This window comes from Rhincodon typus, chromosome 2 (assembly GCF_021869965.1).
Source record: "Rhincodon typus isolate 14 chromosome 2, sRhiTyp1.1, whole genome shotgun sequence".
Classification (NCBI taxonomy): Eukaryota; Metazoa; Chordata; class Chondrichthyes; order Orectolobiformes; family Rhincodontidae; genus Rhincodon; species Rhincodon typus.
The window spans coordinates 100,193,789-100,215,269 of NC_063333.1; the positions used below are offsets into that span (position 1 = coordinate 100,193,789).

A 21,481-nucleotide genomic window follows, 5' to 3' on the forward strand; every position below is an offset into this window, starting at 1 on the left:
GAGTGAAAATGGCAGCCAGGATCTGATTCTGCGATTCCCGTATCGTTCCTGGTGTTTCTCATTTACACCAGTGTGGTTTAGGTTGTGTTGTGCATATGCACCATTCGCTCCTGACCTGACTGGCTGTATTGCATTGATAGGCATATCCTAGTCCTCTGCAATTTTCATTGTTGTGTACAAGCCCTGTTAACAGTAACTGCATTCTAGGGCAGAAATCAAGGAAGAAATAATCGGAGCTTGTCAAAAGGGTGCAGCAATTATCATGGATTTTAACCTACACCTACATATAGATGAGAAAACCAGCTGGGAAAAAAAGTGTAGATGAGGAATTCATTGAATGTTTTGGGACAGTTTCTTAGACCAGCATGCTATGGCACCAGCCAGAGAGCAAGCTATACAAGACCTGATTTTGATCAACAAGGTAGGAGTAACAACTGACCTCCGAGTGAAAGCGCCCCAGATAGCAGTGATCTTAAACGTATAGTTTAAGGGAGAGAATAAATGTCCAAGACTATTACTTTTGAGTTTAAAAAGAGTAGTTATGAGGGCATGAAAGCAGAGCTATCAAAAGTCAATTGGCAATTCAGATTAAGGGTTAGGTCAGTAGAACTGCAGTAGCAAACATTTAAAAGGATATTCCGGAAAGTGCAGAATAGATGCATTCCAACAAATATGAAAAATTCTAAGGCTCAGGCCCACTATCGGTGGTTAACTAAAAGGTCAAAGACAGTATCAGACTCAAAAATAGGGAAATGGTCAGAAAATTAGGTAAAATATAAAAAAAACTGTAAACAATTCCAAAGATTAATAAGCAGGAAAAATTAGAGTATGAGAGAATATTACCCTAAATATAAAAGCAAATGGGAAAATTATTTTCAGATATTTAAAGAAGAAAAGATATGACAAAGTAAGTGTTGGTCCTATGGAAATGATTCTGGGACATCAGGAATAGAAGAAAGGAGTTGACAGGTGAATTGAATAGATATTTTGCATTGGTCTTTATTAAACAGTATATAAGTAACATACCAGAAATAGCTATAAATCAGGAATTGAAAGAGAGTGGGGATCACAAGACAATGACATCACAGAGAGGTAGTTCTGAGTAAATTCCCTCACCAGCTGAAGTTAATCTGATGGACTCTCCTTCTCAACATTGCCCCCCTACCAGAGGTATGATGACCCTCAAGTTAGACCACCACTAATCATCTCTCTTTAATGAAAGAACAGCCCTGTGGTCTGTTAGGACTATGGCAGCTTTATCTTTACCTTTACTGAGTAAATTATTGGAACTGCAAAATGACAAGAGCCGGTGTCCTGATAGAATTCATCCGAGGGTCTTAAAAGAAGTAGCCAGTGTGATAATTGATGTGTTGGTTTTAATATTCCTAAACATTAGATTCGGGGAAGGTTACTTTTGGAAAATAGCTAATGTAACTCTTTTATTCAACAAGAGAGGGAAGCAGAAAATAGGAAACTACAGACCAGTTAGCTTAACAATTGACATGAGCAAAATGTCAGAAGCTATTATTAACGACATTACAAAACAGCACTTGGATTAGTTTAAGATAATCAGGCAGACCCAACTTGGTTTTGTCAAAGGGAAATAATGCTTAACTAATTTATGTATGATTTAAACAGGTATTCCAAAATCTGAGAACATTCAAACTCCAGCATAGCCCAAGGCTACTAGTTTTTGGATATCAAATGTGAATTCTATCATTTTTGCTTCAGCTTTCATTGCAGATTTGCATGTCTGGATTTTCATGCACTCCATGCAGGAGTGAAAGTGACCATCAGGACACCTTGGTGTCCTATCTTTGAAGAAGTAACTTGTTCTGTGGATAAAGGAGAACCAGTTGATGTGTAGTACTTGGGTTCTGAATGTATTTGATAAGGTGCTGTATTGAAGTTATTGGTGAAAATAAAAGCTTGTGATGTTGAGGGTAACATGTCAGCATTGTAGAAGGTTGGCTGGCAAGTAGGAAGCAGAAACGAGGAATAAATAGACAGGCAGGTCTCACAAGTACTGTGTCACATGGGTCAGTGCTGGGGCTTGAACTCTACAATTATATAAATGATTTGTATAAAGGAACTGAAGGCATGGAGCTAAATTTCCTGATGACTCGAAGGTGAGTAGGAAAATTAATTGTGAAGAAGAGATAAGGAGTCTTCAAAGTGATATAGATAGATTAAGTGATTGGACAAAGATCTATTTAAATGCTGAGAGTTTGCTGAGTTCTGAGATACAGAGAGATCTGTGTGCCCTAATGTAGAAATTGCAAAAGCTACTATGCAGGTACAGAAGTTAATCAGAAAGCAAATAGAAGCTTACGTTTTATTGCAAATGAAATTGAATGCATGAGTGGAAAGGTTATGCTTTAGTTATATGGGGCATTGGTGAGCCTACATCTGGATTACTGTATACAGTACTCATCATCATACTTGCAGAGGGATGATAACGCATTAGAAGGGGTTCAGAAAAGGCTTACGAGACCACAACTTGGTTTGCCTTCTGTGGAAAGGCAGGCCGGTATCCTATGGAGTTTAAAATGGTCAGTGGTGTCTTAATTGAAACTTGCATGATCCTGATGGGACTTGACTGGGTGGATGTGGAAAGGATGTTTCCGCATATGTCAATCAGAACTGGAGGTCATGGTGTAAAAATAAGAAGCTGCCCATTGAAGTCAGAGATGAGGAAACATTTTACTTTGAGAGGGTTGTGAGTCTTTAGAATTCACTTCCTCAAAAGGCAGTGGATACAGAATCGCAAAATATTTTTAAGGTAGAGGCAGATAGATTCTTGAATGCCAAGGGGATAAAAGATTATCTGGAGTATGCAGGAATGTAGAGTTAAGGTTAAAATCAGACCAGCTATTATCTTATTGAGTGGCAGAGCAGGCTTGAAGGGCTGAATGGCCTATGCTTGTTCGTTGCCTGTAAGTTTATTGTGTCAGGCTAGCTTTTCAAAGCGACATGGTTCACTGCATCTTATCGGTGTTATGAACCATATTGTCCATGAGAGAACCTTCTGAAATGTAAGTGCAAAAGGTCTTGCACATTCTGTCCATGCCAAGCAATACTGTCACATGACGCTGTGGACCTTCATGCTTACCATGACATCTTATGCCCTTCACTCATCAATATTGCCCTTAATACCCCTCTGGTTAAGATATGATCCACTCCAACTACCCTAGTTCCTCCCAAGCTCTTTCACCCCTCGTGCCAAGATATGACCCTTCACCCACCCTGTAATCCTTGATGCCTCATGTCATTGCTATAGTACTTCTGTGTCCATTCATGGCCTATACACTGTATAGAACCACTTGAGTCCTAAAGTGAAAATAGAATGTGTGAAAGAATGCTTTTTGAAATTAGCTATATTCATTGAGAAGTTTTCGATTTTGTAGGAAGGCACCATTTACTATAGGCCAATGAAAGTTACAGTCATCCAAACCATTTAAAATATCGACAGCCAAAATTGTAAGTGCTTCAGACCTGTTCAAACTTGTGTAAATGGACATTGCAAAATTATGCATAAATTATAGACCTGTCAATCAATAGCATTTTTCTCTGGGCTCAGCTCCATTACCAGTCTAATGGATATCTGAGCTGTTGGCCAAAAATGAATTATGAGCTTGTGACTCATGAGTTAAATTAACTTAAGCACACTTGACTGACCACAAAATATTATTATGGGCTAAATTACAGCACTGATGCTGCCTCCTGCTGAGGACAGTAGAAAAATAAACATGGGGTGCTTTCTACAAAATGTGGATGATCTGCTCTGCCAAGGTATTACCCGAAATGCACATTACAAATGTGTCAGCTTTGGCTCAGTAGGTGCACTTTTTATCTTTACATCAGGCAGCCAAGGATCCAAGTCACAATTGCAGAAATTTGAGAATAGAATCTTGGTTGGCGTTTAGTGCCGTTTTGAAAGTGTAATGCACTGTTGGAGGTGAAGTCTTTTGGATGAGCTGTTCATCAATGGCCCCACCACAAGAAGAATCCCATAGCTCTGTTAAAGTAAGAGCTGGGAGTTTTCTCCCAATGTCCTGGCAAGTATTTAGTCCTCACTCAACATCACCAAAAGATTATCTAGTAATTTGTTCCATTGCTGTTTGTAGAATGTTTCCCTGTTTGGATTGATTGCCCTATTTTGCACAATGCTTTTCCAAATTCTTCATTTGTTTGCAAGCATTTCAGAACTTTGAGGCTGTGAAAGGCTATAAATATATGCAATTCTTTCTTTGTTTCTTGACAAATGTGAAGAGGAATTGTGTAATTTGCAGTGGTCAAAATCACTAATAGAATATATGCTATCTTCAATTTCCTTAAAGTGTTTTTGGTTTATGATGTTAATCTGATTGCCATTTTAGTAAAATTACATTTGATAATATTTACCTTAGAAAATATTCTTCCGCATTAATTTACAAGTTACAATTTTTGGCCTCTTTGCTTCTTTTAATGTTACAGATTGAACGTGTAGATTCATTTTTTGCTGCAGGAGGACTTCCTCATCTCATGTTTTATTATCAAGAAATAGAACCAACTGAAACAGGTAACAAAAACAAGTAAAAGATTAAGTGAACTACTCCTATCCCTGACAATGCTAACTGAGTGATTTAGAGTTAGAAATTAAGCATTTCTATATACTTTTGTATTTTTTTCAGTACTACTGATAACAAATCACATTATCATAAAAAGCTATTCAAGTAACAATGTTGTTCAGCTTTTGCCTAGTACTGAGATTTTGAAGTGTATTGTTGTGTTCAAGGAGACATCTTTGACATTGTACAGCTTTCGGATAGCTAGATGCAATTAGAGTACTTACTCAGTTCACTGATGGTGTCTAACATAATGGTTCATAAGAATTCTACATTGTTACCCATCTCAATGTGTGATGTCTTTGCCAAGGTACAGTTCCAACTGCATTGGTTAGCCCGTGATACTGTGTCTTTAGTGGTCATTATTTATGATACTAACATCAGCAGGATATTTGATCATTGAAGGCATCAGTACATTTGAACCCCATTCTGTATTTGTCCATAATCCATCTCTGTGTGAACACTGTATTAGTAGTGGCTAGAAGCAGCAACGTAGGTCAGTTTTCCAGAAATGATGAAGCCACCCACCATGACCCCTGCTGAAAAGAACTAACTGGAAATAAACAAGGGATTGTGATCTGTATGATTCAGTTTCTACTGAGATAAATTTGTTAAGCTATGGTGAGCTTTTAGTTGCTCAGAAATCATGATCGTAGTTGAGTTTTTAGAACCGAGAAGTGTTGTTTTTACACAGGCATCAAACTTTATTAAAATTTACAACTCCCTGTTGGCCTGCTTAGTATTATATCCCTTTCTCTTTAAATATCCTGTGGATTGGCAATATGCAACATTTATATAGTATTGTGTTTATTGTGCTGGGGTAGCAACCAGTATGGTGGCAATTCACATTTCACTTTGGTAAATTGTCAAATTAAATTAGCACTTGAAAATTAATCTTGATGATTGTTGGATTATATTGTCAAAGTGAAACTGTCAATTATGCTGGAGCACAATCTGGGTTTTGAATAAATAATTATATTTTTAAGTTGTTAAAACTATCCTTCTGTTAGAGATATTGGAAGGAAATCTGTACCATGATTGCTGTTATATTGGATAAAATTGTATTCAAGTCATTTTCATCCTAACATCTGGTCCATCCTGGCAAGTTACCATAAAATCCTGCTCATGATCATTAATCAGATTTGGCAGAATCCAAAAACCATCATATTTTAAAATTCACTCCATGGAAAGACCTGCCCATGCAGGATAATGTAACTGATATTCTGCACAATATGGATGAAATTTACCTTTGTTGATACCACAAAATTGTTGATTGTAAATTGATTGCCTGTTTGATTTGTATGCTGCTGAATTTTCATTAAGCTGAATTCCAAAATTGTTTCTCTATTTTTTTGTAAATAAATTACTTGTATCAAATAGATTTTGTACATTCTGACTGTTGTGCACTTGAAATTTGTCATGTACTATGTTACCGGCACAGTAGATTATTAATGGAGCATGAAAATATTTTTGAAAGGCACACATTACAATTGCAGTTTCAACCAGTATTCAGGCTGCCCTCATCTGGTAAACTAAATTTTAAAAAAGTTTATGGTATTGGAGTGTTTCCTCATAGGGAGAAAAATCACTCACGGTAGAGCCATATAACTGAAGCATATCTGTGTTGCTTTCCTTTCTTCTTCAGAATGAAATTCAATGTGGAGGAGCATGGATTCATCAGCTGAGAGAGGTTTATAGGTGGTAATCAGCAGGAAATATCCTTGCTAATAGGAGCAAATTACTGCAGATGTTGGAATCTGAACTGAAAACAAAAAATGCTGGAGATCACAGTGGGTCAGGCAGCATCTGTGGAGAGAAAGCAAGCTAACGTTTCGCGTCTAGATGACTCTTCATCTTAGCACCAATGGTAACTTAACTAGCTAAGTCCTGAAGAACATTTATTCTAGAGTGGGTCCATGGCAGGTAGTTAAAGAGAAGAGAGAAAATCGTCATTGACCCCACCCTTACCAGCCAACCCATCACCGATGTATCTGGTAGACGTAACCATTGTGGTGATGAAGAATCATCTAGATTCGAAATGTTAGCTTGCTTTCTCTCCATTGATTCTGCATGACCTGCTGTGATCGCCAGCATTTTTTGTTTTCAATATCCTTGCTGATGTTTGATCAGATGACATTAATGCTTCTGGAGCCCGGAGTCAATATTAAGGATTCCCAGAGTCACTCCCTCCTGAATGTACATCACTGTACATGTACTAATAATTTTAAATATATATTAATATTGGTAGATAGAAGATTTTATGATTGGAAGCATGATAAACAACCTCAAGTATGTCATTGACTCACCTCACCTCCTGCCCCACTGCATCACCTTTTCCGAGCTACAGTCAGCTCTGTAGAAGGTTCACTGGACCCGAAACGTTAACTGCTTTCTTTTCACAGATCCCGCAAGACATGCTGAGTTTCTGCAGCAACTTATGGTTTTGTTTCAGATTTGCAACATCTGCAGTTCTTTATTTTAGTGCAGTTGTGCTGTCTACTTAACATCGTTGCTGACAGTTTCACAATATTTATAGTTAACCTCATTTCAATCTGCACAGATGCCCAACAGTAGTAGCAGAACAATGATGTACAGTCAGGAGGGAGTGGCCCTGGGAGTCTTTAACACTGACACTGGACTCCATGAGCGCTCATGTCAGAAACAGTCAGCAAGGATACCTCCTCTTAATTATCACTTATACCCTCTTTTGACCGATGAATCAGTGCTTCTCCATGTCGAGTGTCATTCAGAAGAAGTACTGAGGGTAGCAAAGACATAGAAGAGAGGTTGGGATTTGGAATTTCAGTGCCTATCCCAAGAGTGGATCAGTAGCACAACTGCTGTTAACTAGCTAAGTCCTGAAGGACAGTCAGGGATGGGCAATAATTGCTGCTTCATCAGCGATGCCTTCATCCTGTGAATGAATAATGAATAAAGAAATATATATTCTAGAATGGGTCCATGGCAGGTGGTGAAAGAGAAGAGGGAAAATCTTTATTGACCTCACCCTTACCAGCCACCCATCATCAATGTATCTGGCCATGACTGTATTGGTAGAAGTGACCATTGTGGTGATGAAGTCTGGTCTTCACACTTAGGACACCCTCCATTATGCTGTGCAGCATCACCATTATGCTAAATGGGATAGATCTGGAATAGATCTACCTACACAAAGCTGATATTTATAAGGTATTGTGGGTCATCAGTTGTAGCAGGATTGTATTTTGCCACAAATTATAACGTAATGGTTTACATATCCCTTGTTCTAGCATAGCATCAATATCAGGGATTAATCTTAGTTTAATAAAGAGTGCAGGAGATCATTCTGTGAGGAACATCAGGCATGCTTAAAAATGAGGTGCCAAGCTGGTGAAGCTGTAACAAAAGGCTACATACATGCTAAAAAGTGAAAGCTGCATGTGATAGAACAAAGTAATCACACATTCAACTGATCAAATCAAAGTTCTGCATTCTTGCCAGTTATGTTTGTATATGGTAATGGACAACTAAACAACTAACTAGACAAGGAGGTTCCACAACATCCTGATCGCCAATGATTGGGGAGCCAAGCATGTATAAGACAAAGCTGCAATATTTCTAACCAATTTCAGCCAGAAGTGGTGAGTATGTGATCCATTGTAGCTACCTCATAAGAACCCCTGCATCAGAGATAACTGTTTTCAGCCAATTTGAATAGAATGATAGACTTCCAGCTGCTACTTCCGCCATGCAAATTGTATAGTTATTTTGATTCAGTCTATATGGTATGAAGAAGACTGAAGCCTTAGATGTAAAAGCTATGGGCCCTGACAATGTCCTGACTGTACTATTGAATACTGATGCTTCAGAACGAGCTGTACTTCTCATGAAAAGCTGTTCCAGTGCAACTACGGCAGTAGGACCTACCCAACAATATCAAAAATTTCCCAGATATGCCTGTGCACAAAAAAAAGGCAGACAAACTCCATCTGGCCAGTGACTGCTCTATTTGTTTACTCTCCAGACCTGAGCAACATTCAAGCTTGGGCTGGTAAATGACAAGGAACATCATTTCTCATAAGTGCCATGTGAATACCTATCTTCAACAAAGAGAATCTGGCTGACTTTCTTTAACCACTGCTGATTCCAAACACCACCCCCAACCATAATCATCATCGAGGAGGTTATCATTGACTGGAAACTGGCTACAGAAGGATGGGAATATTGCAGCGAGTAACTGACCTCCTGACTTTCCCAGAGCCTGTCTACAACACAAGGCAAAGTCAGGTTTGATGGAATACCTGCCATTTGCCTGGATGAATGCTACTCCAACAACACTGAAGAAGACATTTTTGGAACAAAGTAACTATTTGATTTTTCACCTTATTGACCATCTTAAACATTCACTCTGTCCATTACCATCACATTGTGGCTGCACTATGGCAGTGTGTGCCATTTGCAAAATACCCTGTAGCAACTTGCTAAGACTTGCCTTATCTACACCCTTTACTATGTGGAAAGACAAGGGCAGCAGATTCATATATACACCACTATTTGCAAAGTCCCATATAAGCCGCACACCATTATGTACCTGCTTATTCACTATCACTGGCCCATAAACCTGAAATCTCCTTCCTGCCCGGTATTGCATGAACAGCTGGATATGCTAATGAACCAGACACCAGGATATAAAACAACTAGGTGACAAGAAGCTGCTATATGTAGCTATCTGTAACTGAAATTTGTCATTTAAGGTGTTAATAAACCTATTTGACCTTTTCAAGTAACTTGCATCAAATAATTGCTTGCTAGAACTTTCATATTGCTGAAACTGAACCATATTTTGTCTAAGCATTTTGTCTTCTATATAAGATTTTATAAATAGCGATATCTTTATCTTTATATATCATATATCTTTATATATAAGATATATAAATGTAAAGAGAAAACAATATTCATACTGTCGAAGAGAGGAGTGTTGGTTGATTGATTGGCAAGTAACTTGATTGACAGAGGTGTTGCCATGAAAAATGCACCAGTTGATAATGACTGACAGTGAAGTGCCAAGGTTAGTTTAACTTTCAAATCAGACACATTGACTCTCATTGGTCAAGGCATTACCCTGAGACATGAACCAAAGAATGGCTGGCACCTATTTTGTTAAGTTAAAACTAGTACTCTATGTGTACAGAGATAGTAGGAACTGCAGATGCTGGAGAATCCGAGACGACAAGGTGCAGGGCTGGATGAACACAGCAGGCCAAGCAGCATCATAGGAGCAGAGAAGCTGACGTTTCGGGCCTAAACCCTTCATCAGAAAAGGGGGAGGGGAAGGGGGTTTTGAAATAAATAGGGAGAGAGTGGGAGGCAGATAGAAGAGGGATAGAGGAGAGGATAGGTGGAGAGGAAACAAACAGGTCAAAGAGGCGGGGATGGAGCCAGTAAAGGTGAGTGTAGGTGGGGAGTTAGGAAGGGGATAGGTCAGTCCAGGGAGGACGGACAGGTCAAGGGGGCGGAATGGGGTTGGTCGGTAGGAGATGGAGGTGCGGCTTGAGGTGGGAGGAGGGGATAGGTGGGAGGAAGAACAGGTTAGGGAGGCAGGGACGAGCTGGACTGGTTTTGGGATGCGGTAGGGGGAGGGGAGATTTTGAAACTTGTGAAATCCACATTGATACCATTGGGCTGCAGGGTTCCCAAGCGGAATATGAGTTGCTGTTCCTGCAACCTTCGGGTGGCATCGTTGTGGCACTGCAGGAGGCCCAGGATGGACATGTCGTCTGAGGAATGGGAGGGGGAGTTGAAATGGTTCGCGACTGGGAGGTGCAGTTGTTTGCTGCGAACCGAGCGTAGGTGTTCTGCAAAGCGGTCCCCGAGCCTCCGGTTGGTTTCCCCGATGTAGAGGAAGCCACACCGGGTACAGCGGATGCAGTATACCACATTGGCAGATGTGCAGGTGAACATCTGCTTGATATGGAAAGGCTTCTTGGGGCCTGGGATGGGGATGAGGGAGGAGGTATGGGGGCAGGTGTAGCACTTCCTGCGGTTGCAGGGAAAAGTGCCGGGTGTGGTGGAGCTGGAGGGGAGTGTGGAGCGGACAAGGGAGTCACGGAGAGAGTTGTCCCTCCGGAAAGCAGATAAGGGTGGGGAGGGAAAGATGTCTTTGGTGGTGGGGTCGGATTGCAGATGGCGGAAGTGTCGGAGGATGATGCGTTGGATCCGGAGGTTGGTGGGGTGGTACGTGAGGACGAGGGGGATTCTTTTTTGGTTCTTATTGCGTGGACGGGGTGTGAGGGATGAGGTGCGGGAGATGTGGGAGACACGGTTGAGGGCGTTCTCGACCACCGAGGGGGGGAAGTTACGGTCCTTGAAAAACGAGGACAACTGAGATGTACGGGAGTGGAATGCCTCATCCTGGGAGCAGATGCGGCGGAGGCGAAGGAATTGGGAATAGGGGATAGCATTTTTGCAGGAAGGTGGGTGGGAGGAGGAGTATTCTAGGTAGCTGTGGGAGTCGGTGGGCTTGAAATGAATATCGGTTTCTAGGTGGTTGCCCGATATGGAGACAGAGAGGTCCAGGAAGGGGAGAGAGGTGTTAGAGATGGTCCAGGTAAACTTAAGGTTGGGGTGGAATGTGTTAGTGAAGTGTATGAACTGTTCGAGCTCCTCGTGTGAGCACGAGGCGGCGCCGATACAGTCATCAATGTAACGGAGGAAGAGGTGGGGTTTAGGGCCGGTGTAGGTACGGAAGAGGGATTGTTCTACGTAACCTACAAAGAGGCAGGCGTAGCTTGGGCCCATGTGGGTACCCATGGCTACCCCCTTTATGTGTGCAAGTTCTTTCTGTGTACTAACAATACAAAAGGCCCTAGAGAATCTGCACTTTCTTCAGTTGACACTCCTAGAAAGCTTGAGAATGAGCTGGACATTATGGAATGTAACGCCATGATCTATTCTGGATGTCAACACACAGACTGGTGCCAATCTATTAAGTGCATGCTGAAGAAAGAGGGCACAATCGGGGTATTTCTGGACCCACAACTTGTACACCTTTCTTGAAAGAGATGCACACACAAATTTTAAACTTTAGAGGAACTGGAATCTGAAATTACAGGGTCTAAGTTCTCCAAGTTAGATACCAGGCATGAATATTGGTCTGCTCACTCGATAAACAATATTAGGAAATCACTATGTTCACAATTACGTTTGGAAGGTACTGCTTCCAGCAATTACCTTCAGTTTTGGTGTTAGTTAGGATCTGTTTTAACAGCATATGGATAGAATTACACAAGACGTTCCTGGGTTTCTATCTATGTTCCCTCTAATTTCTCCTGCTGTTGTGCAGACCTCAAAGTTCGATCTGTGGCAGTGACTTCAGTGAAGTCAATTTGTCTGCATATCATGCACGTGGCCTGGGTAGACCCTGCAAGTTGGTGCATGGCTGACCAGCTTACAGGGAACATTGGTGTGTATGTTGTGCTGATGATATTGTGGTGATACGCAAAACCAAAGAAGAACACAATCAAAATCTACACGTACTAATGGTGGCTGCATGTGAAGGACTCGTCTTCAACAGCAATGTGCCTCGTGAGGTAAATGGAAGTCAGGACAACTTTTTGTCCCATCTGTTCAAGTTATAGTCTCGGATTTTTTGACTTCCTAGCATGCATACCAAACATTCCATCAACATTAGGAGAACTCTTAAGCAAAACATACAATGTGCATGGCAGGAGGACCATCAAAGTGTATTCAAACACTTAAGTAAGTGCTGTCAGTTGAAACTTGTATTCAATAGGATTATGACCCAAGAAAGAAGTTAATTCTGGAAGTCAGTGCAAAGTGAGACTGGGCATAGTGGGATTATCACTAAGTTAGTATTCCAGAACCCCAGGTTAATGTTCTTGGGGACATGATTTCAAATCCCTCTATGATGCTAGTATTTAAATACAATGAAAAAGCCTGGAATACAAATATATCCTAATGGCAACATGTAACCACTGTTAATTGTTATAGGGGGAAAATTCTAGTTCATTAATGTTCTTTTGGGGAAGGAAATCTGCTTCAATATGTGACTCCAGACCCACAGCAATGTGGTTGACTCTTAATTGCCCTCTGGGTAGGTAGGGATGGGCTAGTAAAAGGACTTCAATGTCTGTAACAAACCTGCTCTGTGGGCTTACCATTGCCAACAGAGTTAAGACAAACCTGCCACGCTACTACCTGTCCAAGTTCTCAGAGGGACAGAATAAACAAAGAAACCAAGGGAGAATTACTGTGGTGTATAACTGACATGCAGTTGTGGAACTACTTGATCTGCCTGAAAATCCCAATCCTCTAGTTTACCACTAATTTTCATCACTTTGTATGCCTTAATTTTTGGTCAGATACTCTCCTTGACTTCCTTTGTTAACTGTAGTGGTTCATCTTTCCCATCATGTCCTTCTTGACTGGAATAATTTTTTGCTGAGCGTTTTGAAGTATCTGCTTAAATGTCTGCCATTGCTTATCCACAAATTTTCCCTTAATCTCCTTACCCAGCTCACTTTAAACTGCTCTTTCTTCATAATTGCCCTTATTTAAATTGTGGATACTAATTTGATAACCATATTGCTCTTCCTAAAACTGAATTTGAAATTCTGCTTTGCTGCGATTGCTACCTCCTAGAGGTTGCTTAACTACGAGAATACGTGTTAAAGCTACCTCATTGCACTTTGCTAGATTTAAAACAGTGTGTTCCTGGGTAAGTTCAAAAACATATTCCTCTTACAAGCAATTCCTGATGATCTGTAGAACTTTATCTGTCATGCCACCTGGTTCATCTGATATGTCCAGTCAATGTATAGATTACAATAAAATATAATATTTCCTAGCAGCAATGTGAATATTGTCATACCAGATGGACTGCAGCGGTCCAAGAAGGTAGTACATTTCCCCTTTTTCACAAGTAATTACAGATGGACAACAAATGCTGGCCTTCCAATGATGTCACATCCCATGAATGAGTTGCAGGTATTTTGCTGTCAGCTGGGAGATTAGTGTGAGAAATTTGACAATATCCATGTAAAATAGATTGGAAATAATAAGAAGGAAATGGTAATTTTCTGGGTGGATGGAATTTCATGCTTCTCCTCACCCTAAACAAATTCTTATCATATTCATTTATATTTTGTTGAATGGCTCTACTGTAATTCTTCTGGGTTAGTTAGCCTGCTCTCTGCTAATTATAAATGAAAGGAATGTATGCTGTACCCAATGCATTGTTACTTTGAAAGGGTTTTGGGAGGCATGTTATGGTGTCATAAGACCCTGTATATCACAAGCAGACTCACACCTGAAACAGGAAACTGTGTAGCAATTAGCAATGGATTGTTGACTGGGAAGGGAAGGTAAACCTGCCATTTTCAGAATGCTCAGTCATGAAAATAGCCCCATTGGTATCATTATTACCTGTTGGACTATAACCTGGTGTTGTGTGACTTCTGACCTTGTCTAACCAATTCCAACACCGGCGCCTCCACATCATCATTATTATTAAGGCAGGAATGTCTTGAGCTTAATGACTCTAGTCTGTAACTTTCTAAGGGATTGTAGTAAATTTTACATTTGGCATCTTGACCTTGTTTATCTGCGTCTCAGTCTCTGCATCTCACAGATGGCAGGATGTTTGTTTTTTAAAGGTCAGAAAATACAGGTGAGAATTAGGTGACCACTAGAAATCTTTTCTTTTACCTTGAAAGTTCAACATGTTGCTCTGCCAAAATATGTGATATCATGGGAGATCACTGCGCCTATGAGATGCTGGTTGGTATCCTTATTAGCCTAAAGGGAAAAGCAATAAAAAAACTATTTGGAAATGAATGTACTGGAGGTCCATTTTGAAGTAATCACAGCAAGTCAGATCAATATGTGCCATTTGCACGTTTTACTTGTGTGTCCTTCTGGGATGAAGGGTAGCTTTCAGGTATTTGCCAGCTGGGGGAGGTTGGGAATCCTGGGATAGACTTCCCACTGCGGAATGGAGTGACCAAAGTCTCAGGAGACATTCTATAATATTCCCAATTGCCTTCTTTGTAGGACGAGTAGAGGTTAATTTAGGCATTTTGAGGTCTATGCGAGTGAAGCTAAAACTGAAGCCCATATCCCAAATGGGCTTTATTTGCATTACTCAGGAGATTCTCAGATAGAAGATGAGGAAGTTTTTAGTCTGGGGCATTCTCCCTTTAGTAAGGAGCAACTGTCCAGAAAGATCACAAACTGCAGGAAATGATTGATGTCAGTGAATACTTTTTTATAAATTTATTGTCAACTTCTTTTCCAGGGCATATAGGCCTTCTTGGAGCAGGAACAAATCCTAATACTGGGCGTAGCAAGAAACCAAAAATACTTGTGACTGAGGGGAAAGATGTGGCACTCACTGGTGTTTGTATAATTTTTCTACGATCTAGTACCTCCAAAGCAATCACTATAGATAATGTACACAAGGTAAGAAACTGTACAGATTTCACAAACTACAAATTAGAATATTTGGGGTAATAGGTTAATCCTTTCATGATAATTCTGTCTCATTCCACTGCTGCTTCCTGCCATTACCAACAGCTGTTAAGGCAGACAATTGATCACACCTTGGTCAGAGATGTTTTTAAGTCTGCTACTTGTAAACACTTAAGAGAAGCCTTCTTAGCACAGTAGGCAACGCGTCAGTCTCATGATCTGAAGGTCCTGAGTTCAGTCCTCAGAGAAGGCAAGCTTGAGAGTCAGTGGCTTTTAAAAAAAGGGGTGGTACAGTGGCTGAGTGGTTAGCACTGCTGCCTCACAGTGCCTGGGACCTGGGTTCAATTCTACCCTCAGGTGACTGTCTGTGTGGAGTTTGCACATTCTCCCCATGTCTGCGTGGGTTTGCTCCAGTTTCCTCCCATGGTCCAAAGATGTGCAGGCTAGGTGGAGTGGCCATGGAAAATTGCCTGTAGTGTTGAGGGATGTGTAGATTAGGTGCCATCTGGGTGGGATGCTCTGAGGGTCGGTGTGGACTTGTTGGGCTGAAGGGCCAGTTTCCACACTCTAGGGATTTTACAGAAGACAAGTCATGTCATTTTTATTGCTTCTGGTGTAACAAGATTCCTGACACATATGCAGTGCCTCCTTGTGATCAGTGAACAATGATTTGGATAGTCGCTGAGCAAATTGTGGGTATCAACTTATTCCCTTCAAGGCTGGAACTAGAGCATGGTAAAATGGTGGTTTTCAGGGCGAGTTATTGCTCCACTAGAAACAAGAATATGCTGTGTGATAGTGATTTGGCTAAGGCAAAACTTTCACTGCACGTGCTAGACATTCTGGCAATGCTGTTGAGACTTGAAAGCCTCATTTGGTACATATTCATTTCATAATGTTATGCCACATGATGATAATGTATCCTTGAGGAGACAATAAAAGTTAATTTTAAAGTAATTGCATTCAGAATACACAGAAGTGCATACAATATGGTCCAAAGTAAGCAGAATAATTTCATTAAGAGCCCATGGGATCTTGGTCTTGATTTAGAAGAAAATGTTTTAGGTGAAAATTTTCTGTCTAGATGTCAATAGGTCAGCTGCCTCTTTCCTGACTTTCCCAATTCCTGTTACCTATCTCCCTTCTTCTCTTAAAAGATGGTTAATTATCCTTTGATATGGTTCTGGGTGTTAGAGCAGTTTTTCAACAGCACAACCATGACTATTTTTCATGTCTGAAAGTAAAATTGTCAATCTTCGTTCAATGGGAGATGGTCATCTCTAAATCAGAAGATTGTGTTTTCAAACTCAGCTGCAGGGATTTGAACACCTATTACATTGAGATTCTATCTGTTGTCTCTGGTTGGATGTGGAAGATCCTGTTTCATTATTTGAAGAACAGAGGGTGTTACACTGGGATCTTGGCTAATATTTATCTCTCAAACAATATCACTCAAGCTGATTTTCTGGTCAGCATCACATCATATGATGTATTTATCTGCTGAATAGTTTGAGTATTCAACAATTGTAACTTTTACACTGTTAATGGACATTTCAGATTTCATGTGTAATCTGAGAACATAATTTTTAATTCTACAGGTACATAAGATAATGTGTTTCCACAAATAATGCAAATAATGCATTATGTTTGTTTATTACTATACAATTTGTGCATAATACAAATCACAGCACTTACAAATACAAGATTCAGATATCATTAGTACTTATGGTTACAATATGTTTGGAAGGGAGAGAGAAGGGTGTAAGTATAGCTTGAAGGTTGACTGTATTCAAGGGCGGAAGGGAAAGAGGGATAAGCGATGTTGTGTATTTCATAAGTTTGGTGGACTATCCCTTTAAGAGTCTGATTACAAGGCATCCGTCACCGGCCACAGCTCAGTCTAATCTTGCTGTCTGTAGAGTGAACACTTTGTATAATAAAGCTCTGCTGGTTATTAAACACTTTGGCCTCCTATTCTTCTTGAAGTGTAACACAAGAAGATAACTGGCCATGAGTATAAAATCTGCCTTGATATCTGTTGGGTGAATCCACTCATTCATTGGAAAAAAGCAAAATCATGGACTTCACTACAGATCTCAGAGGCATGTTGATAAAAAGAAGAAAATAAATCAAAATGTGTCATCACTGCACCGAAGCAGGTACAGTCAGTGAGGGGGAACAAAGAATTCACCCAGGGAAGAGGTGATCAGTGCGCCAACTGGAATTGACCCCCCACATGAACCTGAGCACCTCATTCTTCTTCCACTTGTTCTCCTTCCTTGCAGTTCCTCTCCTACACAACAGCACGGCTGATATCTGGGAGCCGTTTACCAGTGTCCAAATAAACTCCGATGACACAGCAGGAGACTGTTCAGCCCATTGCATTGTCTAACTGATCTTCCCTCAATAAAAGCTCTAATCTTCAAAACAGAAGAGGTGAACAGTGTAGAAGAAGCTCACCATATGTGCCACCCTGAAGGAACACATAATGAATATCCTACGTGGAGGAAATGTTATAGACTTGGAAAGGATTAGGCAACCTCAGGTATAATTTATTTTATTTGGAAAGAAACAAGTTAATGCCAAAATTTTCATGGTGCATCATGCTAGGCAGGCCTTCCCATTATTTAAAAAAAGATGGTACATGTAGGCACCATAGGACCATATGATGACAATATAGCAAGCTGCAACTCCTAAGCAGCAATTCTGTGATTTTTTTTTCAATCTAATAAGATTGAAGCAGACAATATCATCCATGTATTCCTGAGTATTATGGGCAGAGAAACATTTAACCTCCTGAGGAGTCTGGTACAGCCAGAGAAGGTGGGTTCCAAAACTTGTGAAAAAATAATAGGAATCCTACAGAACCATTTTTCACCAAAGCCATGGTGATTGCCAAAACGTTCAGATTTTACAATGCAACTAGAATAATGGTGAGCAAAATCAGAAATAGCTGGAAAAACTCAGCAGGTTGGGCAGTATTAATGCAGAGAAAGAAGAGTTAACATTTCAATGGTTCTGAAGAAGAATCACTGGACTCAATGTTAATTCTGCTTTCTCTCCACAGATAATGCCAGACCTACTTAGTTTTTTAAAGCTATTTCTGATTTGTTTCTGATTTCCAGTTCCACAGCTGTTTGGTTTTTCATTTACAGAACAATGGTGAATCTGTCTACCAGTTTGTAGCAATTTTAAAGAAGTTAGCAGAATTTTGTGAATTCAGAGATAACTTTAAATGATGTTTTCAGAGGCAGACTGGTGCGTAGATTAAGATGTGAAGTAATCCAGAAAATATTACTGATGGGAATGAACCCAAACTTAAAGAGAGCACTAGAAATAGTGGTCTGAATGGAACTAACAGCTAAGGAAGCCTAATAGTTAAACTCAAGCACAAGAGTTCTAAAACAGTAGCTGAGAGAGTTCACAAAATGGCGTCTGAGAGACAAGCACAGGGCAGACTCAATACTGCCATTGGTGTGGAAAAGCAGGTCACACAGCAGCAAATTGCAGTATAAAGAAGCTGTGTGCAGAAACTGCTGCAAAAAAGGGTGAAATAGCTCCACAAAGGCCAGTATCCTGTCACTAATCACCCTTTATTTATATGTGCATAGTACATGACACTCGTCCAACTAGCACAGAGCTGGCTCCTAGAGTGAGCAGAGCCCCTGACACACCTGTCAGGGCTGCCTGATTGGTCCAGGTTAACAGCCCCAATCAGGGTACTCACATTCTATAAGATCCACTTGGCTGACCTCATTCCAATCACTACAAAGGGCATAGTGAATGGGTGTGTTTGAGGAAGAAACAGGAACAACATACAGAAGAGGCACAGAAACCAAACAGTAGAAAGAAAAGCTATGTGGTGCAAAATGGGTGTGAGAAAAGCCTAGACCCTTAGTCTGAAGAGTAAATGTTATATTAAACATGCCGGCCATTACTAATAACACCACCCAGTATAGGATCACTCCCTTACTGAATGGCAAACTGGTAAGAATGGAGGTGGTTTCATTGGTACCTGAAAGTGTACATCAGAAGCAGTTGAATCACATTATGCTGCAACCCTTAAAAATTGTTCTAGGGTTCATGCGGTACAGTGGTAGTATCCATTCCACTAGACCAGGGGGCCTGGGTTTCAGTCCCACCTGCTCCAGAGGTGTGTAATAACATCTCTGAACAGGTTGATTAGAAAAATAGATTAATTTAAAAAATTAGAAATTGTCCAAGGAACATAGGTGAAATGGTACCTTTAAGAGGTTTAGTTAATGTAAATATTCAGTTATATGATCAGTCTGAAGATTTGTCCTTATGTGTTGTCAAAGGAAACTTTCTAGTTTTGCTGGGAAAAATGTGGATGGAAAAAATCTAATTCAACTGGGCTGAAGTAAATTGTTTATCAGATTCTGATAAATCTGTCACAAATTCTAAAGAAGCATGCCATAACTTTCAGTGGTGATCTGGGAAGTATGGAAAAGGTCTCTGACAAATTGAAAATCCAGGATGAAAATCAAGCAAAATATTGCAATACTAGATCAGTGCCTTATGCAATCTGACCAAACGTTGAGGCAGATATCAAACCGTACAAGAAATATGAATTGTACCAGGATGGCACTTTACCAATTCTTACAATTAATCTGCTTGAGAATATCAACACCTCTAACATTCAAGAGCTCACTTCACAGTTGTAGTCTTGCCTATGACCTTCATGCAAAAGCTTCAGGATAAAGAAACTCAAGAGGATGATCCTTCCATCCTGCATTATGAAATTAGCAGATCGGATACAAGTAAATGGACAAAAGGGTTCACTCTACTTCAGCCTAGTGTCAAAAATAAAGTGAAGCAAAAAGGATCTATTGTTGAACTAATTATTCACTCACATAAATCAGAAGATAGTAGGAGGTACACTTGCAATCTACAAGCCATTGCTTTCTTAAAAGTTAATGCCATTTTCAAACAAGTGCTTCAGAATAAGGAAGCTGATGAACATAGTAGCACCACTTTACACTGTGATGTTACAAAGCTTAATGCTTCCATAGAGTGGAGAACGGGGACTATGGTGCTTCATCCCAGTTTCAAGCGTGGAGAAGGCAATTGGGTTCTATTGCTGAAGTGCCAATCTGCAATCTGAAACAACAAAATCTGGGAAAATATACCTAAGATTCAGGACATCGAAAACCACAGCTTCCCTGTAAAGTAAGGAAAAAACAGTAGTCTTCATGAAATCCTTGGATGACATTGTGGGAAGGAGAGAGGCATAGTTACCCTGGATTTGAAGTATCAAAGCCCAAAGTTAATGCTATCTGAGAAAAGGATGATATGGTTCTTGGTTCATGTGACAAATCTGAACTACTGCATGCTAGAAAAGCACTTTGTCTAATAGTACATAATCTGAAGAGAAGTGATGATGAATTGTACACTTGTGACATAGGCACGAACAGAGCAAGTGCTTAGATTGCCATCCAAGATCTGAACATTGGAATCACAAATGTCTAAAGAGTACAGAGATTAAAGAAGGCAAAAATAGATCTTCTGAATGCATATCTTCTCATGAAGTTATTGATGAATATACTGGACTGTAAATTAATTGTTAGTGGAAGGCAATGAACGATTTGAACCATTTAATATTGGCCGTAAAATCATTTTTAATATTAAGGAAACAGCTCTTTCAGATGCAGGAGAAGTAATTTTCCATGTGCAAAATCTCAGTATGGCCTGGCCAATGTGCCTGATTGAATTATGCACTGAAGTAGGCTTTGGATTAATTAGACATTACAGGAATTTCTGGGAGGATATTAGTTAAAGCAGAATTCAATCAAAACATTTTCTACAAAAAAGATGACAGTTCATTAGGATAAAGTCAAAACATAAAAGTCATTTTGTAAAAACTTTATGCTGTCGATTTTCTAAGTCTTAAAACGAATAATGCCAGTATTCTCAAAATAGCTGTGCCTACACAGGGAAATGTAGATACCCTCTGTAGTGGGAGAATGGGATGAGTTTGGATTTGTTGTATATCGGCACATTGGATGGAATCTTCTTGAGGTGTTTGAGGTTTTGCCTACTGGTTGGAGAATTGGCATGAGAGCCAGACTCCCTAGTCCAGCAAAGGCCTTCTGAGCCAAAACCAATCAAGAAGTGTTGAGGCCACCATTGAGCCTTCCTGTCAAATCTATACCCGACATACAGAATTCCTGCCAAGGGAGAGCTGCCTGAAGAGCACCCACTAGGCTCAGAGAAAATCAGGAAGAAGGCAAGTGATGGGGAGGGTGGGGTTTGGTTTCTCAGGTTGGAGGTTACAGAGAGGGTGGCTTGATGGCTGGAAGCAAGGATTGGATGCTTACTCTCAGTGGACATTCACTTCCTGATGTTCATTTCTTTAGCCAGAGATTCAAAGGAGTCATAGGTTTGTG

General features: G+C 40.2%; 1 protein-coding gene and 1 non-coding gene across 2 annotated transcripts in view; both read left to right on the plus strand.

Moving 5' to 3' along the window:
* The window catches only part of dnah5 (dynein, axonemal, heavy chain 5), a 343,343-nt gene that overhangs the window by 79,232 nt on the left and 242,630 nt on the right, over positions 1-21,481 (plus strand). Inside the window, exons 5-7 of the mRNA XM_048608626.1 lie at positions 4,477-4,561; positions 14,902-15,065; positions 17,360-17,407. Coding sequence (XP_048464583.1) covers positions 4,477-4,561; positions 14,902-15,065; positions 17,360-17,407 — 297 coding nt within the window. The remainder of the gene's footprint in view (positions 1-4,476; positions 4,562-14,901; positions 15,066-17,359; positions 17,408-21,481) is intronic.
* trnam-cau lies at positions 15,255-15,327 on the plus strand. The gene has a single exon. It is a non-coding gene; the product is annotated as a tRNA-Met (tRNA).